At 41.4% G+C, this 13,265-nt stretch overlaps 1 protein-coding gene across 1 annotated transcript; it reads left to right on the top strand.

The window, feature by feature from the left end:
• Positions 1-900: 900 nt before the first annotated feature.
• Positions 901-13,022, top strand: ilvbl (ilvB (bacterial acetolactate synthase)-like). Its single transcript, XM_061828225.1, has 14 exons — positions 901-1,276; positions 1,693-1,894; positions 3,311-3,438; positions 3,541-3,791; positions 4,720-4,819; positions 4,943-5,040; positions 6,697-6,833; positions 7,475-7,609; positions 9,160-9,274; positions 10,182-10,351; positions 10,433-10,503; positions 10,587-10,658; positions 12,218-12,323; positions 12,418-13,022. Exons 1-14 carry the CDS (start codon positions 1,172-1,174, stop codon positions 12,594-12,596), a joined length of 1,869 nt encoding a protein of 622 aa, XP_061684209.1. The 5' UTR covers positions 901-1,171; the 3' UTR covers positions 12,597-13,022.
• The last annotated feature ends 243 nt before the right edge of the window (positions 13,023-13,265 follow it).

Raw genomic sequence — 13,265 nt, forward strand, 5'->3', positions numbered from 1 at the left:
AAAAAACACCTGTAGATATCCATAATATGAAATATTAATGATTCTTAAAGCAGGAATAAAAGAAATTGACCCCTAAAGAAAAAGGGCCCCCTCATCTCTGTACAACCAGTTCAAAATTAAAAAGCATTGCAACACTTCCACCTACAGGATTGCGTCTCATCTGCAAGGAAAATACTTGAGTCACCTCCTGCATACTGGTTATTTCTCAATGGAGGTCATTTCATGCAACCAAATCCACCCGTTAAAACAAATCCATTATTTACATTTCGATGAAAGACAGGTAATGCATAATTCTTTAATACATACAAACCAAATTTTACACGAATTAATTGACCAGTCAATTCAGTCTGCTGCAAAGGTATTAAAAGGATGTGACCACCAATTTCCCCTTGGTGAGGAAATTATCACTTGTCACTTTTGAAAGGAAGAATAGATTAAATAAAATATAGATTAAATGGGAAAATACAGCACAAATCTATTTATTGATTATATTTAAAATTATTTGCCGTTATTTCCACTTTCCTTGTTGTGATGCTCATAGGGTTGTGTGCATCTCGATGGGGTGCAATGCGAAGGCATCGGTTCTTTTATTTTATTGATAATTTTGATATTTTACCTCCACTGGTTTAACGTCACTCGTGACCGGGCTGGTGAAAAGGGGGCGTGTCATACCGACATACTGGGAGGGGTCTACTCTCACCGGAAAAGTTTTTTTTTTGTCAAAATAAAATATTGACGTTTTCTATGTGATTCGTATGGATATGAAACTTCACTTTAAAGTTAAGAATGATTATTTTTACGTTTTTAAATGTACCAATTTACTGATAACAGTGTGTTTCAATGCACGCAATTTTATATTACCTAGTATTGCAATTTTATTTTGAAAGCAAGTGCTCAGCTTTGCACGTCTAGCTAGCGGGTCATCTAAATATGAATGCATGTGTCGCTGTCAACAAAAGAATCCGCTGCACTTTCTTAACCTTTTTCTACCTTAAGTCATGTTGCGTTCCCTAATTCGGTAGTCGGTGCACAAGAATGCCACGACCTTGAGCGTGTAGCGCGGAACAACTTAGCCTAGCCCGCACAGATGAGATTTTGGACTTCTGTCTTTTGTTTGTTAAAATAACCTCATTCCGTTTTCGGATCTCCCCTCGTTCCCCTTTTCCTTAGCATGGAGTCGTTTGAGGTCATTCTCGGATGTTCTACGTGTCTCGCTGTAGGCGGAATTGTGTTTGCTGCCTACCGATTTGGATTGCTCTATCAGTTTTTCCACAAGGTGAGCGTTTCTCGGCTACAATTACACAATTTCCGTCTAGTTGACTGAAAAACTACACAGCTGGACTGTTGAACGTCAATCTAATTTAAGTAAACAAAGTAAATTAACCCACATCGTCATCATCATCATCATCCCAATTACAATTTTCTTTCAAAATGTGACAGATGATGAGATTGGGTGCAGACGAACAGGTAACCTTGCACTTTGTATGTATTTATAGCACAAAGGTCAACATCACACCCTTGCTGTTGAGCCATTGAGCAAAGTGCATCACTCACTGTGTGCCTCAACAATGTGGCTTTTTTCTTTTAAAAAGCGGACTATTTGGGAGGTCACTTTTTCATAGATTACAAATCAGTTCATAACAGTTTACCCAGATTTTCACAATTCCCGTCCCCCTTTTTGACATCCCGCAGACTGAGACGAACAGCCCCCGGCACGGCGGCGAAAGTGTGGCGGAGGTCCTGCGTGCCCACGGGATTAAGTATGTCTTCACTCTCGTTGGTGGACACATCTCGCCCATCCTGGTGGCCTGTGAGAAAGTGGGAATCCGGATCGTGGACACCAGGCACGAGGCCACGGCCGTCTTTGCTGCCGATGCCGTGGCGCGGCTTTCAGGTGCACTTAGAATCATCTTTATTCGCCAAAACATGCAAGGAATTTGTAGTTGGAGTTGCTCTAGTGCGACATACTTGTTAACAGTCATGGAGCAATGAGGGTTGCTAGTAATCTGGCAATGACGGAACTTTGTTGTTTTTTGACAAGGATCCTCGAGCATTGAGAGTAGTTAGTGCCTAATATAGCAATAGTCCAGTGCAAAGGGCATTGAGACTTCAAGGAATGTATGCAGTTTAAAGTGACTAGTTTTGCAATAATCTGGGACAAAGTCGATTTGTGCAAGTGTTGCAGATATTCCTTAGTCGATTATGCAAATGGAGCAGATGCCACTCAGGTACCAGAGGCTAGTAGTAGTAGTAGTAGTAGTAATAGAGGCTAGAGCAGGGGTGCTCAATCGGTCGATCGCAATGGACCGGTCCATCACGAGGCAGTCTTGGTGAATCGCAGGACGGCATGCCAGAAAAAAAAACATCAGCCAATGTTCCCTCGAAACTGCGTGCTGATGCAGTCTCTTTGCAAATATTCTGCGTTGCGCGCAAAAAAAAAATAAATCAAATGCAAATTGGAAGTGTAACATACAGCTATTCAGTTTGTGGCATTTTGGAATGTGATTGAGTGAGGGATGACTGGTTGTTACATCCAATGGCACAATTCATATATGTACTGTAAAAAATGAAAAGAAGAATCTACTGGTTTCTTTTAGGCTGCATACGGAACTTTCTCTAACAACGACCGCTGCTCCGCCACTCTCTCTTTTTCCTAGTTTACCTTACACCCACCCCCCGTCCCCGCTCTTAAAGATGTACACTCATAATTACAAATATTAGAGTACTTACCCAGCCCATCAATGTATTTTATAATGACAGCGTCCACCACCGCTGCTTTAGTTCGCAATACAGTCTGGGCAACGTAGAGCAAAGACGAGCTAGACATGCTGCTCATGTTTACTTTCGATATCAATGGCGAAAGTTAAAAAAGAAATGCTGTTGTTTTACGATGCAGTGACTGTCACGAGTATGTGAATAATCGAAGAAAAAGTGGTTAAACTGGACGAGATTTTCTCTTTTCCGAGTGGAAAATGTCTGGTCTGAACCCAAAGTAGAAAGTGCAGGATCAGATGGTGTGTCATTTTAAAAGTCCACCTTGGCACAGCCTGATCCAGGTTGAACGCACAGACAGTACATTGCACTAAAAGCTAATTCCGTATTTTAAATATACATATATATTTATGTATCGTATATGACATAACATTAATAACATAACATTGAGAGCATTCCCGACCCCCCTGTCGTCTTCGGTAACTTGGAGAAGCTGGCTGCTTGAAAAGTAGATCTTGGGGTAAAAAAGTCTGTGCACCCCTGGGTTCAAGGCAGCATACCAAATGATGTCTCCTTATACTGACTGTCTTTGTGTTAGGTACTGTTGGTGTAGCTGCAGTGACGGCAGGCCCAGGTCTCACTAACACTGTGACAGCAGTCAAGAACGCTCAAATGGCGGAATCACCGTTGTTGCTCATGGGAGGGGCTGCTGGTACACTACTACAGGTCCATTCATATACTACACTGTGACAGAATGTAATGAGTGTCAATAATATTGCTGTCATGTCACAACAGATGTTTTTCTGTCATTTATTGTTGTGGGTCCAGGGCAGAGGAGCGCTGCAAGACATTGACCAAATGTCTCTGTTCAAGCCTCTGTGTAAGTTCTGTGCCTCCATCAGAACCGTCCGAGAAATCGTGCCTGTTTTGAGAAAGGCGCTGGCCGTCGCCCAGTCTGGAACCCCCGGGCCCGTTTTTATAGAATTCCCCATCGACACTCTATACCCTTTCCATCTGGTGTCCAGAGAGTTTGCTGTTAAAAACCCTCCCAAAGGCCTGATGGGTAGAATCATCTCATGGTATGTGGTTTTCACGCATTATGGAAAAAAATAACATTCGTGAGTGGCGTACATTTACACACTCCTGACTTCTATGACTTCCCCCAAACAATTTCAAACGTGGACTCATCAGACAGCACGGCACACTTGTCACCTTTGCGCTAGTCCACCTCAGATGAGCTCTGGCCCAGAGAAGGTGCCAGCGTTTCCGGGTGTTGTTGCTATATGGCTTTCCACTTGGCATGGTAATTTTAACTTCCATATGTAGCTATAAGATGTACAGTAAATACTTTCACAGTACCATAATTCCCGGCCTACAGAGCGCACCTGGTTATAGGCCTCACCCAGTACATTTGTAAAGGAAATACCATTTTGTGTATACATAAGCCGCAAGTGACTACATTGAAACATGAAATATTTACACAAAAAAATGGTACACAGAGAGTTTAACGCTAGTGCCGCCGCGCTAACGTAGCGCCGGCGCGCAAACTGGGCCGGCCGGTTCAAAAAAAAAAAAAAAAAAGAATACTGGTAAAAATCACCGAGACATGACAGTAACACGCTAGCGCAGCGCTAACAGGGCCGGACCGGTAAAAGTTACTTCCTCGGTACATATATTCCACCGGTCTTTCTGCTCGAGTGCCCCCTTGCGGCCGTTAGAAAAAGAAAATGCTTGTGCCGCATCACCGCATAAGCCTCAGGGTTGAAAGCGTGTGAAAAAAGTCGCGGCGTATCGGCCGGAAATTACGGTAAATATGGAAGTCTGGCTGCAGTTACAAGGCATCTTGCTCGTTTTATTTCAAATCCATTTTATTCCTGTTCAGAGCCAAAAAGAGGAGAATTGTGTCGATGTCCCAATATTTACGGCTATGACTGTGTATATAGATATATAGAAATCAATTGAATCTGATTGAATACTATGTGACATGTAACAATGTATTCTTGCTAGGTACCTTAACAACCATCTCATGAACATATTTGCTGGTGCCTGGGAGAGGAGAGACATTTCACCTCTTCCTGTTGACATCCCACAAGCCACAGACAATCAGGTACGTCGACACTTAATACACTTTTGTCAACATCTTTCTTTACTAGTGACATTGCTCGTCAGCCATTGAAGCAGTTTCATGCCTGTTTATTTATTTATTCCTCTATTTGTTATTTTTCAATAGGTACAAAAGTGTATTGAACTGGTGAGTCGCGCCAAGAAACCCGTTATCCTCCTTGGAAGCCAAGCCACACTACCACCGACACCGGTTGATGAGATCAGGTAAAAAAGTGTTCAGACAAAGTGTTCTCTTGGTTCTTCCCTGTTGTTTGGCAGGTTTACAGGTTTTTTGAAAGTAAATTAAATGTATTGTCCAGAGAGCCATAAACGTTTGACTATGTCATTCCAAAAGAGCCATACGATATTTTAAAAAGTAAATACAGTAAAACCTCGGTTCTCGAACATCCCCGTTTTCGAACAAATCGTTTTTTAAAACGAAAATTTTGAGATTTTTAAATTTTTTTTTTTTGCTTTTGTTTTTCAACGAAAATCAATACTCGAACGCCTCCACAAAACCTGGAACTAACATATTGCGCACGGCCAGACCAGCTGACCCGCGACGGTCTTTGTTGTGAATTCCCACGCCCCCGAAAAACCCCGGAAATAACATAATGCGCGCGGCACAAGCTGCTGACCCACCCACGATGCTTTTTGTTATTGTCAATTCAAACACCCCCTGAAAAAAAACCTGGAAATGACACAACGCGCGCGGCCCAGCGCACTTTTTTTATTCTGTATAACGCAGACTCTGTACACAGACATGTCCCTGTAGTGACTGTTGTTTTTCTTATCGAGGACTACCGTATTAACCCCAATCATGGCTCCAAAGAAGGCAAGTTGCTCGTTTAAAGTTATTGTGCACTTAAGTTTACAATGCTGGGGGCCGAGTCGCTACAGATCTGGCAATGCACTCCCAAGCCAAGCATACTCTACTAATAAGCATACATTTTGAGACCAAAAAAAATATATATATATTTCTTAAATTAGTTAATTATATAAAGTATTTAAACTATACATGTATTTCTACTATGCAGTTTATTATCAGGAAAAGCTAAAAAAATGCTTTAAAAAGCCTCTTTTTTTAAAGGCTTGGAACGCATTATTTCATTTTCCATTCATTGTAATGGGACACATTTATTCGGTTTTCGAACAAATCACTTCTCAAACCTTTTTCTGTAACGCATTGTGCTCTACAACCGAGGCATCGCTGTACAAGTGTATTTGTGAAGAGTACAATAAGTCTCGAAATTCATTTAAATAACATTATACTGTTGCTACCCAATGATGACAAAAGTACTTCTTACCATTAATGGGACTTCTCTGCCGATAGCTTTGCCGTCGATTTCATACATCATTAAATTAAACTTCATGCAGACTTTGACACTTCCATCCGTTATTGGTAAACATAGGTTGGTCTTAATGTTTTTTTAAATATGAGAAACATTTTCATATGCATAGGTAGAACCAAACATTGTAAGTACAGCAATTCTCACACGCTGCAGTGTGTGGTATGTGGCGGGAAGTGTGTTGCAAGTTTTCACAATCATCTGGTCTGCAAGTTACATTTTTTTTTGTCATTTCTCCCCACTTATGTGCGCGCACCAACAATGCTTGCCGAGAGAGTGTACCCCTTTAAGAGCGAAAGGGCGCGGTGCAAGGTAAAGTAGGAAGAAGAGTGTGTGGCCGTGACGTCAGTTTTTGGGGGGTGCAACATCCTTGGTCAATCACGATTGAGAATTTGAGCACCCCTGCTCTATACAATATGTCGTTATGAGGACTCTGCGAGCCATACCAAACCACCAAAAGAGCCGGGGTTTGGCTCGCAAGCCATCAGTTCCCGACCCGTGGTCCAGTCTAATAAATCTGACGGCATTGCAGGAGCGCTTTGGAGGACTTGGGCATCCCTTGCTTCCTTGGGGGCATGTCCCGAGGCATGCTGGGTAAAGACAGCCCATTCCACATTAGACAAAACAGACGCGATGCTTTGAAGGAGGCCGACGTGGTAATCCTTGCAGGTCAGTATTTACAGTACTACTAATGTTTCATGGCCTTTTTTTTTTGTTGTTGCACGAGGAAATGACAAATGACAAGTGGCAAAAGACTTCAAGAAGTGTGAAGTTTTTTTTTTTTTTTTTTGTAATGTTGTTTTTATGATTTGTTTTTTCTTTCCAAGTTCCATATCTGTATTTATTTTGCTTGGTTGGTTCAAATGTGTAGTTCACGAGAGTGCTCTGATGTTTTGCCAAAGAGTCTTTCGCGCACTCTTGTGTAATTTTCACCCCTCATAATATTTTTCTCGAAATTTTTCTCTATATATGAATAATTTAACTGCCGGTGAGCCTCTGAATCTGACCATAGTGAGTATGTATGTAACTGTGTGTATCTCTATAATTGTTTCTTCAGTGAAATATTGCAAAATGTATTCCACAAATGGCCGTCGGCTTATCTAGACCACGATCCTTCCCGTAAAACCTGATGATAAATCTCGGCGGACATGTTTATCGTCACCTTGTTGTCTTGAAATATGATATTACCTGCCGCGCAGAAGCAAGCTGCCGGCGATGTATTTTAATTCCGCAATCAATCCATAGTAGGAGAAACATTAAAGAGGTTCAGTGTTTGGAAAAACCATGAACGGTCTTTATTGTTTTGGCAGGCACAGTGTGCGATTTCCGTCTGGGCTATGGGAAAGTTCTGAACAGACGGAGCAAAATCATCGCTGTCAACAGAGACAGGAAGCAGCTGTTGAAAAACTCGGATATGTTCTGGAAACCAACTGTAGCCATTCAAGGTGTGTTCATTCCTCCTTTTTTGTCACACGCAATAACGGAAAAATATACAGCATTATAGAATGTCACGTGGAACCTTTGGCCGAATCCATTCCAAGAGTTTAATTTAGTTTTAATTTGGGCATATTTTAAAATCAGTCATTCACATTCAAATGGATTTCTGGGTCGCTGCTATCCTTAAACCTTTCATAACTATTCCAGGCATTTTTAGCATATTCACAAGCTCGTGCAAATATAAAAGAAGTTATAATAGGAGGCAAGCGGAGTTGCTAAAAGTGGACCACATATTTAAAATTAACTGCACTGGATCAAAACTTTTTTCATCTTTTTTTTTCGTTATGGTAATGAGCAGTCAGGACAGATTTTTTGTAACTACATTATTGTTATCTCACAATAGTTTTCATTTCAGGTTCCTGGGTTGTTTTTACGGAAAATATTATTTGTTTCAGAATCAATGGGTTACGGTGTCTGCTGTATGTTGCTTTAACTCTTTATGTTACTGTTAAATGCTCTTGGGGGAGTTAGCTTATAGGACAAACACCTTCATTTAGACAGTTAAAGGTCAAGTGTCATCCCTATAAACATGCTAAAATAGATATTGTAATGAAAAATACACACATAATTCACTTCAATATCTATACAAAAAAATAAATATGAGCGGAGAGCGCGTCATCCATGCGCAAAGTTACGGAAGTGTCATTTGACATCCAAGTGGTCGCCATATTGGCTGCAAAGTCTGTTCGTGACGTCACACCGGGACATTCGCCATTGAAAACACGCTCTGGCCCCTACTGTGGGAGACGAACACGCCCCTTCTGACACGGAAGCTCTTTTTGAAGAAGAGAACATATCACAACCGAGCGAAGTTACCGGAGCAATATTACCCTATTGTTTCGACCCATATTTAGACGATCCACCGCCGCACGAGCGACGACGATGCCGCGATCTAACCGCCTATCCCAGTCCGGTCCCAGTCGACAAGGCCGGTGGTAATCCACAAGCCCTGCAGAGGCCATCCTTCAGCGGCTGACACATTGAGCACTCCTGATTTACGGATTACCCCCCCCCACTCAAATATTGTTCTTTTTTAGTAACTGTATACACACCTACCTGTCATTTGGAAACCACGAAGCTCTCGTCCATTGCACCTGTGCAATCCATTTTTCACGTCAAACCGGGTCTTTTTGAAAAGTATGAAGAGTAAATCCATCCTCCCGTGTGTTCCAACAATATCCAGCAGTACAACGAGCCGACATTTTGGCTAACACGAAGGAACAACGAGCTAACTTCCCGCAGGTAAAACTAATAGAAACAAACGAGTCTGAGGGTGCTCCTGCCCCGTACGTCACTTCCTCCTTCTTCTCGAAATCAAATCCCTCGAGAGGATTTCCATGGCGGGAGTTACAAAAAGCCATATAAGTCAAAATCATGTTTTGTGGTGAAAAAAGCCATGGGTCCATACCGGCTGCCGTTTTTTTCATTAATAACATGGTAAAAATCATGCATTTCATGACAGTGGCCCTTTAACATCTACGACGTTTGTCTATTATAGGTGACGCTGGTTCACTTTTAGTGAGGCTTTCCAAGGGCTTAAAAGGTTATCGCTGTCCAGAAGAGTGGCCTCAAAGCCTCAAAGCAGGAGATGTGACCAAAGAAAACATAAATAGGTGAGGAGGCTGTGTAAAATATTCCTCCGTCCTTATCCTCACTAGGTTGGCGCCCATGTTGGAGTTCATCCCAGGTATCTTCGGGTGAGAGGCGGGGTACACCCTGAACTGGTTGCCGGACAATCGCAAAGCATATACGAACAACCAAACATTCACACCTAGGGGTGGGGAAAACATGAAAACTCCAGACCGGGGAGGCCGGGTTTGAACCCAGGTCCTTAGAACTGTGAGACAGGTGTGCTAACGAGCAGGTCACCACTCAGCCCACCACTATGTAAAATGTTTTTGTATTTTATTATTGATACGACGCATAAAAAATCCTCTAGCAGCTTAAAATTTGAAAAGAATCATGAAATTCATGTTATAACATGAACTTACATAAAGATATGAGCTTTGTGTTTTATGTTCAATATTTATGTACAGCACTTTCTTACAGCTACAGTTGATTTTCCTATTAATGTGCTGCTGTAATTAAGTTTTGAGTTTTCACTTGATAACAGAAAACATCTTGATCAGATCTTTTATTTTTTTTCCGTAAAAATCATAATACCTTGAAAAAAATGTAAGTTCATTATACATTGTGGAAAAAAATTGTGCGTCTCTGTGTACTGCCCTCACTCTTCATCTAACAACGATGAAACATTTTATTACATATGTAGTACATATTGGTTAAGTTATTTTAAATGTTATGAAACATAAAACATACAGTAGTGGCAGCTATTTTTCTTTTGTTTACATATCTGATTCTAAATGTATCTATTTTCCTTTGTGGTTTTTTTTAACTTAACACTTTGAAGGGGAAGCTGGAATTTTTTTTGTGTGTTTTAAGCCATCCAGCGATACAGAACGATGACGAGCAAGCAAATGTTAAATTAAGTTAGCTAATTATGGTCTTTTTCATCTTTAGGGCCAAAGCCAATGAGAAGACAGAGCACCATTTGAACCCCTTGAAAATTCTCCACATTTTGGACGAGCAGATGTCAGAAGACAGCATCATTGTAGCAGATGGCGGCGATTTCGTAGGAAGCGCTGCTTATATCTTGAGGCCACGTGGACCCTTGCGCTGGCTGGATCCAGGTTCTCACGTGGCACGCGAAAGTCATCTGGGATTGCAAATGTACGGGAAATGTAAATTTTGTAAATGCTGATCCTCCGCAGGGGCCTTCGGGACGCTGGGAGTGGGAGGAGGATTTGCGCTCGGTGCAAAACTGTGCCGGCCTGAGTCAGAGGTGCGTTGATGACGCGAGCGTTTATGAAAGGAATCTGCTTCTGACAGTTACTGAATGAATTATGACCTGCTGTGGATTTTTAGGTGTGGATTGTCTATGGTGACGGTTCCCTAGGTTACAGCGTTGCAGAGTTTGACACGTTCACGCGACATAAGGTACATGCATTATCGTTATGTCTATGATACTTTTAGGAGAAATCTAGAAAATTAGAATACATATTAAAATACAGTGGAACCTCTGAGCTCAATAGTTGTCATAGTTCAAAATACTGGACATATTTACATAAGAAATTAACATAATCTGTTCCACGGTCAAATTGTTGGCTTTAGAAAAATCTTTATTAGCATTTTTGTTGGATATATTTGAGGTAGTAAATTTAATGGTCATGGGTGTAAGAAAAATGTAAACACTGTCAAACCTATAATCAACAAAATGCTGTGTTTTAAATTTGTCAAGGGACAATTTTTTTTTCAATTGAATTGTTTTTAGTGGCTTCAGTATTACAAACTAGGTCCAAACTGAAGACCGGGGGTCTCAAACTCAGTTTTCTCAAGGCCCTGAGAACGGATTAGTCTATTTACATGTAAAATGCGCTTCAACTTACTACAAATTCCCGTTATGAAACGCCTTCCGGAACTGATTAATTTTGTAAGCAGAGCGACCACCGTAGTTGGTTTAGCAAACTTTTCAAAGTCAAGGCCCGGGGGCCAAATGTGCCCCGCCACATGATTTTATGTGGCCCGCAAACGCAAAACGTGTCAACATACATGATTCTAGTTAAAATCTGAACCAAAATTTCAATTTGACACATATATTATGAATGTTAATAAAAAACGGTGGAAAGGTGGCTCTGCTGTTAAAGCTTTGGCCTCACAGTTCTGAGGTCAGGGTTCAATCCCGGACCCACCTGTGTGGAGTTTGCATGTTCTCCCCGTGCCTGCGTGGGTTTTCTCCAGGTACTCCGGTTTCCTCCCACATCCCAAAAACATGCAACATTAATTGGACACTCTAAATTGCCCCTAGGTGTGATTGTTGGTCCAGCTGTTTGTCTCTTATGTGCCCTGCGATTGGCTGGCAACGAGTTCAGGGTTTACCCCGCCTCCTCCCTGTTGACAACTGGGATAGGCTCCAGCACTCCCCGCGACCCTCATGTGGATAAGCGGCAAAGAAAATTGATGGATGGAAAGTTGCTTGGTATGTATTTGTATTGTAATGTGTTTTTTTTTTGGTTTGTTGATATTTTCAGTGTACGTTTGCAAAAACACGAAATTGTTCTTAAAGATGTTCTGATGGGAATGTAATCTGGACCTTTTAATGAGCCATGCAACTTCATTAGATGTCTGATGTTGCTCACAGTGGTCAAAGGGGGCGCTCACGGCCTTCGCGTGTTTGCTCAGACACGGAAAAAATTAAGAGAGAACATTAGCTGGGACCTCCTTGCATGATATGCTTATGTCACGTCATCACTCATGGTAATCCATTGTTTTGAATAGCGTGACATATTTTAAAAAGAAAAAAAATATATACAAGCTGGGAGGAAATGCCTTTAAAAAAATCCTTGGATTTCTTGCTTAGCATGGGACTTGTGTAACAGATATGGCATGCAATGCAAACAAATGCAAATGTTTGTACAATAAACGCCTCCCCCATCTGGAGTACGCATTTGCTTTTTTTTTTTTTTTTTTTTTTATTAGTGTTTCTCTTCTGCTTCCAGACACCAGTTATTGCCGTTGTGGGAAATGATGCATGCTGGAGTCAGATTTCCAGAGAACAGGTTCCCATTCTGGGTAGCAATGTGGCGTGTGGTCTGGCATTTACAGGTACATTGTTTGAGCATGATGATTCCCCACCCCCACCCCCCACCCCCCCATATGGCACTGTAATACACTGAACTATTCGCTCCGCTCTTTGCAGATTATCACACGGTGGCCGACGGTTACGGCGGCAAGGGCTACCTTATAAGGCGCGAGGACGAGGAGCGACTCGGCAGCATCATCCGCGAAGCTCGGAAGGAGAGCCAGAAGGGCAAAGCAGCACTTCTCAACGTCCTGATTGGAAAAACCAACTTTCGAGAGGGCTCCATCTCCGTATAATGCTAAAATGCCCAAAGCATTGAAAGCATGCACCCGTTTATTCCCCTACTATCATTGTAGAGTACAAAATATACGATAAAATGTATCCCAAAGCCTTAATAATACACTTCGCCATGTTCTGCTTCTAGGGTTGATTTTCTCTCCTAATCGTAATTGTTGCACTTCAATAAGGACACTTAAGAGGTTAGAAATATGAATTTTGCTGAGGGGACTTCACCTCTTTTGACTGGATCATTAATATTTACAGCGTGTTTGTTAAACCACACACACATCTTGCAAATAATTGCTTGCCTTTGGTGATCAGATGCAACCGCAATGCCTTTAATCCTGTTATCAAATTAACATGGAGCCTTTGTTGTTTTTGAAAGCCTGTAATATTCTTTAACTGAAGAAATGGAATTTTGAAAAAACAATATTTTGAAAGTTTATCGAAGTTCAAGGATGTTTTTTGTATGTTTGACTATATTAATGTATTGCAGAGTAAATTGAAATATTACAATAATAATATTCATCAATAATTAGATTTTCAGCAGGGGTGGGCGTCAAACCTTTCGTCTCAGGGGCCATTTACATTTATCCTCCAGGGACCTCATGATATGTAATTAAAACAATGAAGCAACTGTTCAAAAACATTTTTTTTATTAGATATTGTATTTGAGGGCCCTGATT

The sequence above is a fragment of the Syngnathoides biaculeatus genome, chromosome 8 (genome assembly GCF_019802595.1).
Source record: "Syngnathoides biaculeatus isolate LvHL_M chromosome 8, ASM1980259v1, whole genome shotgun sequence".
Lineage (NCBI taxonomy): Eukaryota > Metazoa > Chordata > Actinopteri > Syngnathiformes > Syngnathidae > Syngnathoides > Syngnathoides biaculeatus.